Here is a 20,783-nt window from a genome sequence, read left to right as displayed (position 1 = left end):
AGAAAACTATGGAAGACCAAACAGGCCAAAAAAACTTATTTTTCAGTGATGAAAATTTCAATGTATTATTAAGCTGAGGCTGGCCAGTACCAGATGGGTGACCATTTGTATGAGTTTGGTTTTTAATGTGTATGTGTGTGGGGGCCAGGCTCCCCAAAATGGGGGGGGGGGCAATTTAAAGCAGAATAAAAAAAATTATTTCAGCGCGTTTGGTCCACCGTAGTCGAACGGCAAACGTTTTCAAACGGGATCGAAAAAAATGATGCTATTTTTAACACAAAGGGCACAATATTTATCGAATTTTTTTTTTGTATCGATTATTCAAAGCATGCCCTGTTTAATAATGGTCATGCATTATTCGGCTCGCTAAAAAAAAATTGTTAATTTATTTATCAAAAATTTTAAAATGGCTTTTTTCGTATAAATATTAAAATTTTTTTTTTTTTGTTTTGCTTAACTTAAATTAATTATTTTACTTAACATATTCACCGAATTTCACACTTCAAAACTCAAAAGCGGGATAATTAAGCACAATCGAAGTTCTGATATTCAGACGTCAAAATAAGGTATGCAAACAATTTTTTTTTTGATCTATAATTCTATCCCTTACAACAACACAATATGTTTTGTTCAGTTTCAGATGATTATTTTAAGCATATTTGTCCCCACTTCAAAACAAGGGGGGTTTTGTAAGCAAAAAAAATATATATATATAAATATCGTTTATGAAAAATAAGTACACTGTTATAAAGTTCATTCTTCTCCTAATAATCGCTGAAAATTTCGTATTGATCGGATAATTACCTGATTTTTGGTAGATTTTTAAAAATACGGTCCGTCAAAAAGTACTGACCTGCCCCCCCCCCCCGTTTTGGCGGTGCCTACATAAGTATAATATAACTCATAAAAAAATCGGTACTTATGCAGAATATGAACAGTGTTGTTAGACATGATTTTCTAATTAAATTCAATTTTTACGGTATCTTTTGTCTATTAAATTGTTAGGTGAAAGTATAGAATAGCTACCCCCATGTTAAGAATAGCTTTCTAAATAATAACTTTATTTCATCTCGATCCGTAATCTGCTGATGTATCTTTATTTAGTTATTTATTTAAATTAGTTTACGCGTCTTAAAATTATCTCTTGATCTTTTTCTCACATTTGGGCATGCAATATTTACAGAAATCCAGTTGGTCACCCAGTGAGAATCAAACACGATTGAAAGACCAATTGCTCCTCCTCATCCTCTCTCTCTCTCCCTTTTGCCCTCTCTTATGACGAGCAACCTTCTCGTTTTATTAGCATAAATGTTATTAATAGAGTTTTTCATTGTTTGTGAAAAAAAAAAAGAAAAGTAAAATAAGAAAGAAACCGCTTGCGTACACATCTGCCACCAGCTGCAATGAATGACAAATAGAAAGAAAAAGCTGCCAGTTCAAGCAAGTTAAACACAATTTATTTACTGATTATTATTTTATCACAAATGTATTCTTTCGCCATCATAAAATACAAAAAAAAAAAAAAAAAAAGTAGGTTACAGCGAGTGGCAAGTTAATAATTTCGCTTATATGTGTCCATTTTCGTATAGCGCTGCAAATATTTCCGTATATGTTGAATAAAGCACACACACACAACTAGATTTGAGCGGCGGTCAAAATAAATAAATAAAAATAAAAACAAAATGGCTTCTTTTGAAGAAAAGAACAACCTACTTAAACAGAATCGCATAACGAACAAGTTTACAAACTTCCACATGTCCAACAAACCCCCTTCCCGAATTCATTCTGATAGTAAGGGTGCGGCCATCCACAAACAGGGCATCTTTTCATTTTCGATGTATATATATGTATGTATATTTAGAGAGAGATGGAAGAACCACGTTTTTATCAGTACTGACTCAGTTTATGACTCAAACCAGTAGAGAAAAGGGCATTGACTAAAAAAAGTTTCATAAAACCGACAGTTTATTTTTTATTTTTTACATACTTCCTACAAGGACAAAGTTAGACACAAGGTCATTTTTTTTCTTTTTTGGGGAGGGGAGGCGGAAGGCAGTAAACTCCAGTTTCCCCAAACTGGAAGTCTGGATCGGAACAGAAATATATGATCTCAAATACAAAAATGTGTAATCTCATCGGCACTTCCCAGCAAATCGGGACACCTCAGGCGACAAGTTATAAACTCATCCCCGAAAGAACAAGATTAACGAAATAAACTTTTCATCTCACACGAAAGGGGGAGGATGGTCATATGTGACAGAACACATACTACACTTTCTCGAATGCTAGATAAAAAAAAAAATACGGCTTGACTTACACATTTTTTCTGGTATTTTTCTTGCGGAGAAGGGAGAATAGCCAATCTAAGTGCACTTTTTTTTTACTAGTAGATTGACCCTGCGTTGTCTGGGTAAATATATTGAACAAGACGTTTAACACATGGGAAAGGTATAAATACCATCATAAAACCTATTTATCTTTTATTTTATTTTTTGTACTACAAGCGTCACCACTTATTAATGCCTACAAGCCGTTCGAGGACAAGAGATGAAATGCGTGTCAGTTGAAAGATTAATAACATTACGATAGGATTGAGGATGGTTAATGAAATCGAACAAGTTCAAATATTTGTGGAGAGGTTAATGACAGAAATCTGTTTACATTGGATTTGAAGACGACTATCTGCAGGGAAGCAGTCCGGAAAAAAAAGATAATCAAGTTCGTGGGAATTCCGACTGACGCTAGATACACGGAGGAAGAAAGAAGAGTTTTATTTATTCATTTATTTATTTATTTATTTGTGGTAAAAAGAGAAATTCTTATTGTGAACCAGAGAGTGGGGCCCAGGCGAGCCCCTACAATGAGAGTATTCCAATTTCAATTCGTTTACAAAAGCGGTTTTACTATTGATGTACGACAACTGCTCCCGTTAATTACCTATTTGTGTCATATTTAAGCACGACAAATTAAGGTACGAAAAATTGAGGCACGACAAATGGCTCCAGCTGTTTCTTTTTTTAATTTTTTTTTCGTTAAAAATCTTTGTAAAAAATAAACAAGGTTTTTTTTTCTTTACAGATTTATGGGGAATATTTCAAATTAAAAATTACGAGCCAAACATAAAAAGAAAAATACGATCCCTTAAATTGTTTTTTTTTTTTTTAATTGTAATTTTTTTTAAAACTAGTAAATGTTTACAAAAAATAAGAAAGAAAAGTAAATATATCAATAAAATTATTTCATTTCTTCAAATCTCGACCCGTCAGTCTGGGGAGAAAAAATTGTTTTTGTAAAGATTTCTAGCTAAGTTGCTTTTTGTTTTTCTCAACATAAGAATCATAAGTTGTTCAAATGATGGCCCTAAATATAACACGAACAGAGAACCAGCATGAGAAGTTGTCGTGCTTTATCATACATTTGTCGTACCTTAATTTGTTGTACATAATTAGTGAAAAAGTAATAGATTTTTCGAGAAAAATGATTCTTATTATTAAATGACCTCAATTCCGTTAAAGGAAATAACACAATCCTTTTATCGTGCATTATCTGTACTCGGCACAATCTTCATGTTTACATTTTTGTTTTTACTCTTTGTAAATCACAAAAATACTTTCGCTTTTGTTTAAAAATATCTTAAGTTCATAAGTAACTTGCTGTTCCTACTCAGCGTAGCCCGGGAGTTAAGTTAATATGGTTTTTAATGCTATATGCAAAATAGCAAAGTAATTTAGAGTCAGATAAAATAAAATTTCACAATGTAATTAATTAAAATATTTGATTTGTTGTCTAATAATCCGAGAAGCACCACAGGAAACATAATTTAATTAGTAAATTCATTTTTTCAAGATTTTTTTATTTTATTTCATGAAGTTAATTCGTTAAATGTGTGATTTATTATATACTAACCTGGGTGCCCGTCGTTGCCCCGGGTGTTTGGAGGTGTGATAGTAGGCAGACAGGCTCGAACCCGTATCGCAAAGGAGGAAAAAGAACGTGAAAAAACCCCAAAAAACGTGACGTCTTTGCCGTTGCGTCTATCGCCAAACCGGAAATGGCGAAAGTTTGAATTAAGGCTAGTCAATCGAAAATGGGGAATGACTTTCGAAAACATATGCAAAAAAAACAACCCCTCATTGGAGAAAAGTGCCTAGTTGTGAGTGAGGGAACTAATGTTTTAGCCATTTTTTCGATCTTTGTTATCCGAAGGGTCGTGCTTCAAAACGATACCGATCTCGTAAAAATCTGTCGCCTCTGTCGAAAGTTTTAGACATACATACATACATACATGCATACATACATACATACATACATTTAAACAGACAGGTGAAATTTATATAATAGAAGAAACCGAAATGCATTCTAGTTCATTTAATGTTATTTGCTGTAATTCAAAAAAAAAAAAAAAAAAAATTATTATTGTTTTCCAATATGATTTTTATTTCACTAATATTATTGTTAATAGTAGTAAAATAATGATTAATTAGAAAAGTACAGAATGAAGACGCGTCTTTAACACACACACACACACACACACACACACACACACACACACACACACACACACACACACACACACACACACACACACACACACACACACACACACCCGTGTGTGGAGAGAGTGAGAGAGAGAGGGAGGAGAATGTTGATGCTTCTTTAGAATGACTCCTCATAAATAAACGCCTTGTTTTTTTTTAATGATCCAAATTTGAGCTTGGTTATTCGAATCCGCCATAAACTATTAGTATACCAACGCATTTCGATAACAAGCAGTTTTTATTTCCTTTTAATTTCAAATTTTATTTATTACATGGATATCATTTACGAATGTCGCCATTTTGTCTGAGTCTATCAAGCAACAATAACACAAAACATTCACTCTGACGTTTAAGTGTACACGAAAGTAAAAAGTAAAGTAGTCGGCTATAGTCGAGGTCTGCCCGAATATTCCCTTTTCATTAGCTACTACCTCGAGGTGTAGGAGTGGACGCTACTCCTTTTCCATGATTACTCCACTAACTCTTGATCCTCACCTGAGTGTTTAGCAAAGAGGAATCTAGTACCATTAAAAGAAAATTTTGGTATGACTTGATCGAGGACAAAACCCCCGTTTCCTTGCCCATTAGTGAACACTACCATTATACCAGTGAACACCCGTAATGCTATCACTTAATGAGAAAGATTTGAACCATTTAGTGTTATATTATGGGTACCAAAACATCATATGTAATATTGAGCTGTAGGAGATCTATGTTTTATAACGGGATCAGATAAAAACGTATACATTGTATGTATCATTTGTTTAGCCAAAGGATATGATATGGACGTATAAACTGAGTCATGTTGTATCAGAGAGTTATCACACAGGTATATATTACAGTTCATATTTACAAAAGGTATAAATTTTTTTATAAGAAGAATAATATATGCTTCATACCTTTCTTTCTTCAAGAGTTCTTCTATCTTCACTTGCTGAGCTCCGTGATGAAACATGAAATGACCAACATCATAACCAATTGAAACCTCTGTTCTTTCTTCTTTTGGGAAACCACATAACAACACTTTATATTTTTAAAATATAAATTTATTTCAGCTGTCTCAAATGGTCTTCATTAGAGTCTGCGTTTCGTCTCTACATGTTTGTTCTTCACAGCCTCGCTTCCTAGCTTGAAGTACGCCTGTTCACTTCAGTGATTAATCTCCAACCCTTCGACTGACTAAACTTCCTGACCTTCTGACTTCAGTTCCGGTGACGTAACCAATTAAAAGACACGTCTCCTTAACGTGACCTCCCCTGTCCTCCTCGCCTGCTCAAGATCATTTTGTTTATTTAACCTAGCTAATTTATGTAAACATCCTCAGCTAAAACACATTGCTACACTTTATTCTATAAACAATAAATAACTCCCAATATAAACTATTTTAAGAATATCATTGAATAGATAAATAGATAAATAGACAGATAGATCGATAATAACTAATTAACTTTTAACAATGTTATTATCTAACAATAGGACATTATTTTTATTAATAAGTAAGCACTTAACAAGGCCAAAAGTCATTCAAGGATAAGAGTTAATAAGATGGATAAATTGTAAGTTAAACGATGAAAAATATTGTGAGAAAAAATAAAATTATGCAAACTTTGGTAACTTATACGGGTGATTTATTTTAAGTATTTGTTTATAATAGATTTGAAGACGACATATTGTCGTCTGAACAGAAGCAAATCTGTGGTAATGTGTTCCGGAAATTAGAACCTTTAGGAAAGAAATCCTATTTATGGAAATTCCGTTTGATGCTAGACAAATAAATAGAAGGAGTTTTTTTTTATTTGCACACGTCACCATTTTTATTGTTAGTTTGATACAAACAAATAAGAATTTCCAAATTTCTTAACTTTCAAACACGAGTTTATACTGAGGTAATTTTGACGGCTGTACGGACTTTACATAAAGCTGAACCGAATTTAGTCTCGAATATAAGGGTCGTTTCAGTTTGAATCGCTTCAATAAGTTTTGATCTCCTCCAAAATATAAGAAACTATTTTGTCTGTCATTTTTTTTTTCTTGTCTGGGATCGAAATATTTTTATACAAAACCGGCTCCTGGAAACTACCTTAAAATACATGTAGCAGTAGGTAAGTTACTCGTTAAAAAGGGAAGAGAATGGAGTGATAGTCAACAAAACGGTGAATATGGAAAAAATGTATCTTCTTGATTTTTCCCGGTAGATAGAAGTGGGAGGGTAAAAACTTATCCCACTTCCTTTCATTTACAATTAATAAATAAATATAATATTGATCATAATTAAGGAGTGTAAAGTCAGCCATAAGTTGCAATTAATTCATGCTCAGTTCTACGCAGCAATAGTTGTCAGTGTTCTATCTATGGGTTAAATAGTCTGAAACTATATCCGGTAGTAAGGTTCAAATTTGGAAGCTGTGGACAGTTTAAAGTCGCCATTAAAATGCCATCATTTCCAGGTAAACGCTGAACCACAGTAGTTGTGTAATCTTAATGGTCAACCAGTTCTTTTTGCCATTGTAAACGGCTGACAGGCGCTATCGCGTTAACAGAAAGCAGTGGTCTTCTTGGCACGTTATAAGTAGAGAGCAACATCTCTTTGTATGCAAACATACGACTGTGTACGTTGACTGCACAGGCCGTGGTTGTCCACTTGTTGTCTTAGTTTGAACTAAGTGCTCGATTTTGATACCGGTTACGGTGCCAATAATGTGGTTTCTGTCACTGCTACAACAAAAATGATTCTCTTTCCAAAGAAAACCACAATTCCAGTTGAAAGCAAGTTATTCTTCGAGGTTACGATAATATATCCCCTCTGAACGACAGACTTGCAATCAGAATACCGAACCCGACTAAATCAAAACATAAGTTCAACCTAACACAAACAGCCCTTCAGCTTTCAGCCAAAAGATCTCTCTCTCTCTCTCTCTCTCTCTCTCTCTCTCTCTGAAAACAACAAAAACCTAACTGTCCTCTCTTGCTCATCATTATGAACTGTAAGTAGATATTTGTGTCATTTATAGTAGACCACATATTCACCTACTTGAAAAGGCTAAATTGTTGTAATATCAAAATAAAAACTTATAGACCAGAAGGGAGCTATCATCTGGGATGATCATAAGCCAAGAGAAAGACATATCTTGCACCAAATGTGTGTGTGTGTGTGTGTGTGTGTGAGAGAGAGAGAGAGAGATAGAGAGGGGGGAGAAGAGGAGGGGGGAGAGAAAAAGAGAAAAGCAAATGCAAGAATCACGCCATGACTCGTTTGCTCTTTTCATTCGCTCCGAGCTTAGGAGAAATTCCCCGATCACAAATTTGATAGTCAAGTCTAGTTGACGTCTCTTCTTGACTTCCGTCATCAATCGAGATCATATTTTGACCTCACACCTGTCAATCATTTAATGAGTTCGTTGTTCATTAGTCCGTTATTGCTCCATTCTAGAATAAGGAGTTTAGACTCTCATTCTTCAAGATCATAATTAAATATTTGAAAATATTAAAAACTTGAAGAATATTTTTTTATTAAAATGATTGAATATCGCATTATTTGATCAATATTATATCCAGACATAAATTTATGAGATGTGATATTTTTATGTGTAATCTAAGGTAACACGTGTTATAGATTATTTCATTACTAACGCGTCAGTGTCATAAAAAATGAGGGCATTCACTTTTGATTGGTTTTGTTAATTGCATGAGGCAGTTTGACGCAAGTATGTGTGTGGTTTTAATTGCTAAGATTAAATATAAATTTATCATACGTTGTTAAGCTTGCATATACAGGAAGAAAAGAAAAGAAAATATATTAAAAACGAGATACCGACAATTAATAAAATTAATCACACTTGCCCCCCCCCTCCAATAAAAACAGTAGTCTCGTTAACATTACAAGCAATGTTGACCGTTAAGTTCTTTTGAATATATACAAAACAAATTACTTCCGTTTGTCTTACACACAGAGGAATCTCTCTCTCTCTCTCTCTCTCTCTCTCTCTCTCTCTCTATATATATATATATATATATATATATATATATATATATATATATGTATATATATATATATATGTATATATATATATATATATATATATATATATATATAAGACATTTTGTCCGTTTTTTAAGTTTATTTTGAATGACTGTTTTATGCCAAATTGATGGTTGAACATGAGTAAAGTTATGCCCATTGTTGCATTAAATACTAATCCCTATTAATCACTAAGTATGCATCGAACGGATACCATAACATTTAATTCGTTGCACCTTATCACAACAAAGGTCAATACAAAATTTCAGTTTAATCGGCGTACTTGTTTCCGAAAAAAAGTAGAAACGGACAAAGAGAAATATAACACAATACACACACACACACACACACACACACACACACACACACACACACACACACACACACACACACACACACACATACATACACACACACATAACATGTATAAAAGTAGAATAAACTCTTCTTTTAATTTATTAATACCAATAATATTATGAGGTCTGCGTTCGCGCTTGAAATTTAATAAATAAATAAATAAAGAAAGAATTACGTTTTATTTTTGCTTTATTTATATCAAAGCATGTTGATCTGACCTTATTCCAGCAGTACTATTAAAAAAATCCTACGCTGAGGTTGCTCCAGTTTTCTCCAAACTTTTCAACAATTGCCTTAACGAATCTTGCTTTCCTGATTGCTGGAAAGCTGCTTCTGTGGTACTAGTTTACAAGAATTCTGGCAAAAGAACAGACCCATTAAATTATCACTCCATTAATCTCTGTTCTTTTTTTGCCGAAATAGTTAAGTCCATAATTAATCAAGCTCTAGTCCACCATCTTACAGTTGCTAATTTTCTGTCCGACCAACAATATGGATTTAGGCAAGTCGGTTCTACTACAGATATCCTAACTCTAATATCTGAACGTATATACCATGAACTGGGTAAGGCAGGGGAAAGGAGGGCAGTAGCCCTAGATATATCTAAGTCTTTTGATAGGGTATGGCACGATGTTCTTCTCATGAAAATCAGATTATATGGTATTACTGGACGCATACTTAACATAATTAAATTCTTCTTAAATAAAAGAAGAGGTCGTCCTGGACGGTCGCACGTCAAAACAATATAATATAAATGGGGGTGGGCCTCAGAGATCGATCCTGGGACCTTTATTATTCCTGATATTCATAAATAACCTCCCTGATAAAATAGTCTCTGAAATGGGTATATTTGCAGATGACACCACGCTTTATAACAGGTACGAGGAGAAAATGAATAAATACATATCCAAAGCAATGGCGGAAACCCTAGTACAAAACCTCCAGTCTGTAGTAGAATTTAATGCTGCCAAGACTAAGCTTGTTTTTTTTTTAATAAGTACAAGAAACCATCTCAACTAATAGCTATAACTAACGATACATTACCTGAAAGCACTTCGTTCAAAATCCCTGGCTTAACGTTCACAGGGAATATACGTCAGAGCAGATACATCGAGGGCTTTAATGCAGATGCTGCGACGAAGCACGTCAAAACAATATAATATAAATGGGGGTTTTAAAGGTGGGCTCTTTCTACCGTGCTAGAAAGTTACTTACATCTGAAAGTATCCTGTACCTTTACAAGGCCATTATTCCCCCATGTATGGAGTATTGTTGTCACATTTGGGCTGGTGCATCTGCTACTAGTCTCTCATTTCACTCAAAAGAGAGTCGCCAACCTAATAGGTTCCGAACTGTCAGCTAGGTTTCGCCCTCTGTCCCATTGACGAAATGTTACATCCCTCTGCCGGTTTTACGAGTATTTTTAAGGTAGATGCTCCGACGACCCCCTCGGCGTAAGTACCACCGACAAACCTGGCAAGCAGCAAAATCCCACTCCTACACAGTAAAGATCCCCAGATGCTAGAAAGCCTTCTACTATAATAATTACATCCCCAGAACTGCAAAACTTTGGAATTCCTTTCCGGGTTCCTGCTTCCCCAACTGTACTGACATGCAGAAGTTCAAGTGTAATGTAAACAGACATCTTGCTGCTCAACTCTCTGCATAGTACCCCTGCAATTTATGTCTATAGACTATAGATAATAGTCCCATACATCAAAATTGCACTGTGCCTTGTTTGAGGTTAAACTGCAATAATAATAATAATAATAATAATAATAATAATAATAATAATAATAATAATAATATGAGGTCTGCGTCGGTTCTTATATATATATATATATATATATATATATATATATATATATATATATATATATATATGAGGTTTGGGCCTGAAGAACAAATTCGATTTAGTCTTTAGCTGTAAGAGTTGGTAACGAGTGAAAATCGAAAAAATGGAACTACTTTATTTGTATACTCCATGCATGCGCAACTATACATTAACTACGTTAATTTTTTAAGTTTTGATATGCATATATCCTTAGGTCATATGGCAGCGAATACTGCTAGAGATGTTTTGATTTCGTTTCTAGCTGATGGCACTCAATAGAGAATTGGCTCTAAAATAAATACAAAATCTGCATAAATTAAAATATCATATTTAAGCGTATTTTACAACATGCACAAACGCACATATTACAGATACAAGTCATATCATATATGTCATTTTTAAACAAATGATGTTAGTTTCACTCTCAAATTGTGACAGACCGAAAGAATCTCGGATAGTGTTTCATGGGAGGCGACTAAAAATGCATCAACCATAAACGCAACCGACAGAAAAAAAAATCTAAGATAGAGATGCGGCTAAAAAGTATTTATTTCAATCCCAAGCGTGACAGACCGAAAGAGTTTGAGACAGAGATGCGTGGGTACGTTTAAAAATAATATTTCAACCTTAAGATCGACAATCGAATTGCAAAGCATAAATCTTTTACGGGTATTATTCTAGTGTTGGTATGATTCATCCAAAACTAATAATAATGTAACAACCTTTTTTTCTTTTTTTTTTTTAAATGAAAGTACCGAAATGGTGTGTGGGTGGTGGTGGGGGGAGAGAAAGAAAGAAAGAAAGGAAGAAAGTAGGAAGGAAAGAAAGAAATGTGTCAAATACTCGGAGGTCGTGTGGTGGGTGCGGTTGTGTGACAAGGGGCAGGGGCGGAGATAGTGGCGGTGCTGGAGAGGAGACCCGAGTTGAGGAAACTGTAGTTATGAGATAAGACCCACATAAGCAAAATAGCCGTTGTGTCAGTAAATAGGTTCAAGGAAAACAAGTGTTTATTATAAATGCAACTCGACGTATAAAGCCGCGGAGGTGGTAGTTAACCTACTATTATATCGAGAATTAATTCACGGTAACTTTAATTTGAGATTCGTTAACTACGGTAGGTTCAAACGACTTAGACGTAATGATAGGAAACACAGACAGACGTATCTAATTTGGGAGTGCCACCAATGGCTGGTATTTTACCTGCCTCCCCTCGAGAAGGAAATACATAACACAACATGGTTGAGGTGCTTTTTTTTTGGGGGGGGGGTCCGGGCGGGTTAGTTGGGTCCCGTGTTTCACGACTATAGATTTTTATTTTAGATTTAGATTCTATTTGAATTATTTATCTTCCTCCCACGGCGAGACGACGCGCCACAAAGTTTGGAAAGAGAGATCTGAAAAGTCAGCGCCCTATAGAAAGCCTAGGCAACCCGTTGGCATTCTCCGGTATGGGCGCCTCAGGTGATTAATAACAAACCAACCCCCCCATCTCAATGGGAGAAGGTAAAACCGGACAGAGTGTGCCTTCTAGTGTAACGTGGTCGTTACATTTTAACATGGACCTGACGTTATGTATGAATATATCGCTAAGAAACAAAGGGATAAAATTCAACACGATTTTTTTAGTTGAAAGAAAAGGCATTTATTACCGATCATGTCCACACCAAGCTGCCTGACACGTATTTTCCAAGCCAGTGAGAGTATGGTCGTTCGCAAATCTTGTTAAAAGTTAGGGAGATAAACGAGTCCTGAATTTTGTTAAAAGGTTCCCGTTCTGCCGCCACGTGATTAAAAAAAAATCATGCCGTGTTAAAGTAAAAGTCTCTCCTCCAGCTACGTAGTTTTTTTTTTTTTTTTTTTTTTAAATCTGCCGTGTTGACACGTGATTTTTTTCTTCTCTTCCTTCGATCCCGCTGCAATGTCATAGTTGCGCCACAGCTTGGTTATTTGCATATGTGTCAGTGGCTTCATTACACCAGAACTGGACAGAACGATAGGCATACCTTAGTCAACAAGGAACAAGCCATCTAAAAAATGGCATACACTCTTTGTGTAGCTTTGGTGTCGACCCCCCCCCAGCCCCAGCTATTTGAGATTGTAACAGAGCATTCTCTTCCTGAACAATAACAATCAGATAACATGCAAGTCGCAGTAGAAAAAACTCGACGTTTATTACTTACTTAACAGGATTAAATCCATACCTGTCATTAAGCATTTGCATTGTTTCGTTTATATTTATATCTTCATATAAACTCACACACATAGCTATCCATTATTCCGTGATGCATTCCACGGTAGTGTTAATTTGGAATGTTGTACAACGAGAAATCAGGATTTTATGGAGAGTTGAACCCTTTGTAACCTAATATGACCCATGTCTAGCCGTTTGTAACCTAATATGACCCATGTCTAGCCGTGAAGTCCGGGGCCGTAGGCCTAACTCCAAACTCTAACATAACTCTAACCCTAATCAGGCGTGTTTCTGAGCAGAACCCAAAAAGATAGATCAAAAAAAGATAGATCAAATGTATGTTTGCAATGTGTGTAGCTGAGAAAGCTTTTTTTTTAATCAAAATTTATCCGTCCATTAATGGCTAGGCTTTTGTACAAATGATCCGATGTCACGCCTGGATTGATAGTCAATTTCCGGCCATTTTGAATTCAAACAACCGTATTTTGATGAGAGAGTGGTTTATTTCAAAACCAAATAATTTTTCTGTTTTAAGAAAACTCTGTATCATTTTGTAGGGCAATTAATATTCTATTAAGAAAATAGGTTTATAATTCAAATCATTTCATTAATTATGCTATTCATCCAAATGAACTATACATTTTAGGGAGAAACGCCCAAAATATCTAAATTTTATTTATATAGAAAAGTGAAAATGCCAACTATTTTTATTTTCTTCCACACGACAGAAATATATGATACAAGGTCGAGTTTCTGGCGAGGTTGGCAGAAATAGAAAAAAGTAGCGAAATGCTGATAAAAGGAGCCCTATTTTATTTTAAATATAAATTTTAGATAAAAATAATCATTTTTCACTAAAGTATACAACAAATATGCCAAACATGCGGCACATTAAGCGCATATTTGTGATCCGCATAAAAGATATTTTGATTTCATAATTTCACGACCAAAATTACACTTTTTAAAATTTAATTGTATGACATACAATTGAGACAGTGTCGTCAAAATCGTAGCCATTTGTAAATATGTTTAGTCGGGTGCATAGATGTTTGCAAGCGATGAAATGTGATGGGAAAATTTAACTCTAGATTTGACCACCCAGAAAATGAGAGGCCATTTTGTAAATAGTATTTCCCTTTTAGAGGAAGCCAGTTGAGATTACAAATTATTATCACTCCAACTAATAGACTATTTGGTCAGTCAGTGTTTATATCCAAAACAGCCGATAATTCTCATGGACTTGCTGTGTGACCTACTCCGAATGACAGGTCACAGTCACACACACACACACACACATACACACACACACACACACACACATTGTGTGTGTATATATATTTCACACAGAAAGTACGTGGCTAGTTTTTATCTACTCTTACTTTATTTTTATAGCAGGTACTCGACTAAGCTTCAACCTATACACATCCCGTAAAAATTTCACAACAAAAATTCATCTTGGTAAAATCACTGACAACAATAATCTCCCTCTTTTCCCTCCCTCTATCTTCCTCAATTTATCTACCTAACTAAAACTAAACGAAACTTCCATAAAAAAAACTTTCATTCCTGAAACTACCTGTCCGTGGAACACAATACGGCTAGCTGCTTCCCAGCTGATTATAACATTGTCATTTTCAAGTCCAATGTAAACAAATTATTGTTGATTTGCCTTTTTAAACAATCATATATTGCCCAATTATCATGTTGTTGTCTCACTGTTCATCTGACACTAATTTAACCTTTATTCTCGGCTGGTGACACCTTGCTATATATATATATATATATATATATATATATATATAAAGTGCAAAAGGTCTGTGTTCGTGTGTGTGTGTGTGTGTGTGTGTGTGTGTGTACATTTCCCTACACAATCGACTCTGTCAATTTTCTGTCTAGAGACTCGAGATTTGACATTAAGGGTATTGAGATTTGGGAAGATCTTTTTAATCGATTTTCAGCCAGACATTTGGCTGTCAAGGGGTCAAAGTTCAACGATTTTTACCTTTGAAAACTCTACCAAACTCCTCCGCCAATTTTGGGCCTAAACACTTGAAATTTTAAATGTTGGTTACTTGGACATGAATCAAACTTAATTTGATTTGAGCCCCAAAAATTAAATGTTAAGGGGCCAAAATTGGGGTCAAATTTTAAATTTTTTAAAAAAACTTTACCTCTGCGGTCTCTACCAAATTACTCAGCCAGTTTCTGGTCTAAACATTTGAAATTTTACATAAAGGGTATTCAGAGATAGGACACGCTTTTTAATCGGCTTTAGTCGAAAATTGGAGCTGCCAAGCGGTCAAAGTTCAAACTACTCAGCCAATTTTGGGTCTAAACATTTGAAATTTATGCATAATGGGTATTCAAACATGCGGCAAGCATTTTAATCAGTTTGGGGGCGAAAATTTCTGCCAAAAGGTCACAGTTGAAAGAGTTTACCTTTGCAGATTCTACCAAATTCCTCCACCAATTTTGGGTCTAAAAACATTTTAGACGTAGGTAACTTGGACATTGGTAAAACTTGTATTTTGATTTGAGACCAAAATAATAAATGTTAAGGGGTCAAAATTGGAGTCAAAGTTAAAAAAATACCACTGCCGTCTCTACGAAATTACAAAGTTTTTGGTCTAAACATTTGAAATCTTACATAAAGTGTATTCACACGTAGGGCAAGTTATGAACAATTTCTATTGTCCATAGAAAGCTGAACTTTTGGGGCCAAAAGTTGGCAGATTACTTGTGTTCGGTTGGAAGGAAAACATGTATTGTTCTTATTGTAAATATGTTGTTCGGTCGAGAAACTAAGTATTATTTTAGCTTCACAAAATAAAACATCGTTACTTATTTTACACTTAATTCGTGAAAGTATTTTTTAGAAGGAAACTTGTGTTTTAATAGTAGTGACTGAGACCACACAGTTGACACAATGGCCAGTGTCGAAATCAAGCGTCAAATTCCGACGAAGACAACGAGCAGTTGATCACGACATGTGCTGTCCTGTGAGCAAACACAAGATCACGCATTTAGAAAGCCCCGCCTCCCAATGCAAATTTAAAATCTTAAATAAGAATTACATTATTTTGAGAGAGTTATTTTCAGAAATGCTTAATGCATTAAAAACAAAAAAACAAAAAACAAACAAACACGTGGGTATAACGGCGTCCTTTATTTTCATTGTTATTGTGTCTAAAAAAAGTATTAGCCACGTATCGCTTGCCGCACGTGCTGCTCTTTTTGGTAATATGTAGTCTTAGGGGAAGTGATTGCAAATAACTGTTTATCAACATACAAGGATGCGCATGTATGTATAAAAATAATACTCGTCCCAGAACGAGAAAAATTCCCCGAATAGAATAGTTTTGCACTACTTTTATGCTCCTTTTCGAAGATTACACTCCAAATATAAAGACACTAAACACTCGGTTTAGAATTCTTGTTCTAATTTTCATTAAACTCTATCACATGATTTGGATTCTAGAAAATGACTAAAAGTAAGGTTTAAGCTTAAGGGGTCTTAAGAAGAAATTTAAATTCAGTGAATCTTGCTTAAGTGGTATCTAATGATTAGAGATCAAATTTAATTAAAATCTAAATTATTCAAATTTTCAAATAAGTGTTTGTGCCTGTATTATATACCGTAACAACCCTTTAAAATATTTACCCCTAACTTAAATTTGGCGAATGATTATTAATTAATGTCTAACATATATTGTAAACATGTTACAGTATCTGAAATTTAACGAAGGGCTCCCGACCCAAAATTACATTTGCATAAAATAAAATAAACAAGATATAACCCACATTATCCATCCTTATGCCTATCAACGGTGTTCCAACATTGTTCTTTTTAAAAAGGAGTCACCACTTATCAAGGCCTGGAAGCCACTCGAGGATAAAGGTTAATGAGTGTACAGTGCTCAAGGGGAACATGTAGTAATCAGTAGTATTCGAAAATTGGTAAATTGAAATACATAAGGGGATTGCTCATCAAGAAGTTGTTCACATTGGACTCAAAGACATCCATATTGTAGGTTGGAAAGTAGGAAAACGGAATAGAGTTCCACAGGCGAGCAGTTCTTAGAAAGAAGCTTTGTTCATGGAATCTACGTTTAGATTTAGGCACAGATAAAGAGTGGAGGAAATTATTGATAGTGGTTTCAGTTAGATAATTGTTTTTCGTGAAAGTCAGGCCAAAGGGGACCAGAGATTATAGCTCAGACGAGCACTTGCCATGAAAATAACGATAAAGCAGAGATTAGCTCGCAACGTCTCTTCTGTGGGAAAGAGGTTGCAAAGAAGAGAAAAGGCTAGGCTACTAGGCTACGAAGTTTATTTTGAACTCTGTCAAGGCAGAATAAGCTGCTTCTAGCAGCTCCTGCCCGAATGTGGCAATAGTACTCCATTAGACGTTCTTGGCTCTTATACAGGTAGAGAATTGCATCAGCAGTGAGATATCTACTGGAGCGGTAGAACGATACCACCATTTTTCCAGTAGCCTTGGCAACGGATTTGATGTACGTGTTCTGTTTTAGATCAGGAGTAAAGATCAGACCTAATAGCTCGTCAAAGCATGGAGCCTTTCCAAGACGAGAGCCATTCATTTCGATTGATACCAGACGGGGATCAGAGTGTTGATGATGTAAAGATAGAAGCTTGGTTTTAGATGCATTAAAATTAACCAGCCACCTCCTTTCCCATTTCATCATGTGATCAATATCAGAGGAGTGAGAATTAGAAAGAACTTGGTCGTTTACGGCCTTTGAAGCGTTGCCATAATTGATAGTGTCGTCAGCATAAATGTCTACTAATGATCTTAGTATGTGATTTGGGAGATTATTTATATAGATCAGGAAGAGAATTGTGCTCAGGATGGACCCCTAAGGGACCCCGGCATTAATACTGTGAACTTCTGATTTCTGCTCATCAACCACTACTCTTATAAACCTATCAGAGAGAAATGATTTAATAATTGAGAAGACATTTCCAGCTATACCGCAGCTGGGGATTTTGTGGAGTAGACCGTTATGCCATACTCGCCATACTCTATAAAAGCCTTTGATATGTCAAGGATAATTGTCCTAGACAGGAAGCCTCCGTCAAGAGACTCGTTAATCCTATGAGGTAATTGTTAGCCCATCTGCTGTAGATCTAGCAGAACGAAATCCATATTGCATGTCACCGAGGAAGTTTTATTTTTGCTAAGGTGGTTTACTACTTCTTCCTGTACATAAAAATGTATAAACATATGCACATAGCTAACTTTATATAAATAGAGATATGAACGTGAAAGTCGTAATAGGACAGCGTTGCTGTTTGATTAAAAATTAAATTTTATTTTTCGAATTCGAAGTCTTCAAATATTCGACTATACGCAAAAAATATCCCGTGTTGGCTAAAAGCAACTTTATCGGTTTTATTGCCTACTTCTTATTTATGTTAATTTAGATTCCCATGCCCAAAATAACATAAAAATAAGAAATCAGAAAGACTACACCCAACTGAAGAAGGTGATGCGAGTTCCCTTCTAACGAAAACATTGAATGAATCGCAAATAAACTCCAGGCAAACGTTTCGCATTAAATAAGTTGTAGAATTGATGTGAATAGAACGCTTTAAATAAAATCAGTTCATGTGGTTTCTTTTTGAATGAATGATTTCCGCGTATATAACACATAAAGTTATTTTATCGAACTTTCAAAGTCAGACCTAAATAGCATTTAAGCTGGCAAATTAATATTCGCTACTGGCTTGTCAATTTTCATTTGTTATTGTTGTATCGTGTTATTGGCAATATAATAACGTACTTGGCAACAATTTATTTAAAAAATGACGTTGTCCACCGCAGACAACTTATAAACATTTTAAAATATTCACAGAAAAAAAAAATCAATTGAATAGCGTTGAAATAAATAATTGTCTATGAAAGGCATCCTCTTTCGCATGGATTTTTATCTGGTCGTTTGTAGGATACACGATTTTAAATGCCACAATAATCTTTTTTCAGCGGGATTTCGCAACACGTTGAAACTAGTATACCTTGCTCAAGGGGGCGGAAAACGCTCAGAGAGCATTACTTTTTAAAATCCTGGATCTTTGCAGGTAGTCATGGAAGTCGTATAATATAAAAGTACTCATCTTTAAGCGAAAAAATTTCTATTTCAACTTGTAGTCATGTAGACGTTTGCAACGATTGGTCCTCTGATGAAGCCATTCTTGCAGAATTTTACGCGCAGGACGTTGTGTTTGACAAGTGATACCAAAGTGTGAGATTGTCTTTTTTCCAAATGTTTCGTTCAACATTATCTGCAATAATAAAATTTACGATTCCACAACTTTAACGTAATCCACCGTTGATTTAATGCACCAGGAAGCAAAATACACATTTTTCTTATCATGAGCAATTTCTTATATATAATGTACGACTAGCTAAGGTGGTCGTATCTCAATTTTTTTTTTGATCGGGATCCCCACTTATCAAGGCCCGGAAGCCACTCAGGGATAAGGGTTATTTTGTGTACAATAATCAATGGGATAATATCGTAGTAATAGTTGGTATTGGAGATTTGATAAAGTGTCTTACTTAAGGGCGTGATTAATCATGAATTTGTTTATGTTGGACTTGAAGACATCCAAATTGTAGCCAGGTGGGAAACAGGCAAACAGAAGAGAGTGCTACTGGCGTGCACTTCTCAGAAAAAAGCTATGTTCACGGAATCTACGTTTTGATTTAGGCACAGATAAAGAGTGGGGGAAATTACTGACAGTGGTTTTAGCTAGACGGGTGTTTATCATGAAGGATTGGCGAGGGTGGACCAGAAATTGGAGCTCGGACGAGCACTTGCATTGGAAATAACGATAAAACAAATACAGGCTCTCAACGTCTCTTCTATGGGAGAGAGGTTGCAGGGAAAAGAAGAGAGCATCCCCCACTAAGCCATGAAGTCTATTTTGTACTTTGTCAAGGCAGGATAGGCTGTTTTTTGAAGCTCCAGCCAGATGTGGCAGCAGTACTCCATCTTTGAACGTACTTGGCTTTTATAGAGATAGAGAATTGCATCAGTAGTGAGGTATCTTCTGGAGCGGTAGGGAGCGGTAGGGAGCGGTAAAAGAACCCCACCATTTTCCCAGCGGCCCGGGCAATACGATTTAATACAACATGAACATTTAATTCGGTTTCACCAGTTATTTATGGTAAGCTTCCATGCATGTTCTTAAAAATAAATATCCCAATCGATTTTATCGCACTTAATATATAACTAAAGTTTGTTGGTTTGTTTTGTTTGATATAAATATCTGCAAAAAATCTGAAGTTTTATCTACAAATTTTAGCACATTTTAATCAAAACAAAATCAAATAAGGGTATAATTAAATATTTATATTGCGTACATTTTTTATTTTTATTTTTTTGGTTAGTAAAATTTAGACGAGGGAGGAAGTTCACTTCCTGTTACTCGTTTATTTCCGAAACAAGTTCAGTAACAAATTATGTTTTCAATTCACCAGTATTAATCTATACCTCAAGCGTTTTATTGGCTAATGGGCGTACATGACCAATCGCTGCTTAAATCTCTGGTTTTATCTCAGTGATTGAGAAACATTCAGATCTAACATTGAATTAGAACATCGCGCCAAAAACAAATGCACAAACAAAACGAGAAAGAAATTTTGATGTCAAAGTTTGTACATAAAACTTCAGATTATACGAACCTTAACATGAAATAAAATGACCTACAAACATACATAAAGTGTATATTTTGACAAAGCTGACAATCTTTTGACCTCCAACAATTTCCTAATTTAAGACGAAATGGTGGACGAAGCTAGGCGCAATAGGATATGATTAT

At 35.1% G+C, this 20,783-nt stretch overlaps 1 protein-coding gene across 1 annotated transcript in view; it reads left to right on the top strand.

Moving 5' to 3' along the window:
- Positions 1 to 1,205: 1,205 nt before the first annotated feature.
- LOC145249618 (histone-lysine N-methyltransferase SETMAR-like) overlaps positions 1,206 to 20,783 on the top strand; it is a 185,997-nt gene continuing 166,419 nt past the window's right edge. The window contains exon 1 of the mRNA XM_080111343.1: positions 1,206 to 1,440. Coding sequence (XP_079967469.1) covers positions 1,408 to 1,440 — 33 coding nt within the window. The 5' untranslated portion in view covers positions 1,206 to 1,407. The remainder of the gene's footprint in view (positions 1,441 to 20,783) is intronic.

The sequence above is a fragment of the Euprymna scolopes genome, chromosome 28 (assembly GCF_053919585.1).
Source record: "Euprymna scolopes isolate OS-2025 chromosome 28, ASM5391958v1, whole genome shotgun sequence".
In the NCBI taxonomy this organism is placed as follows: Eukaryota; Metazoa; Mollusca; class Cephalopoda; order Sepiida; family Sepiolidae; genus Euprymna; species Euprymna scolopes.
The sequence above is the reverse complement of the archived record's forward strand: the minus strand, read 5'-3'. Positions and strand labels throughout refer to the sequence as shown.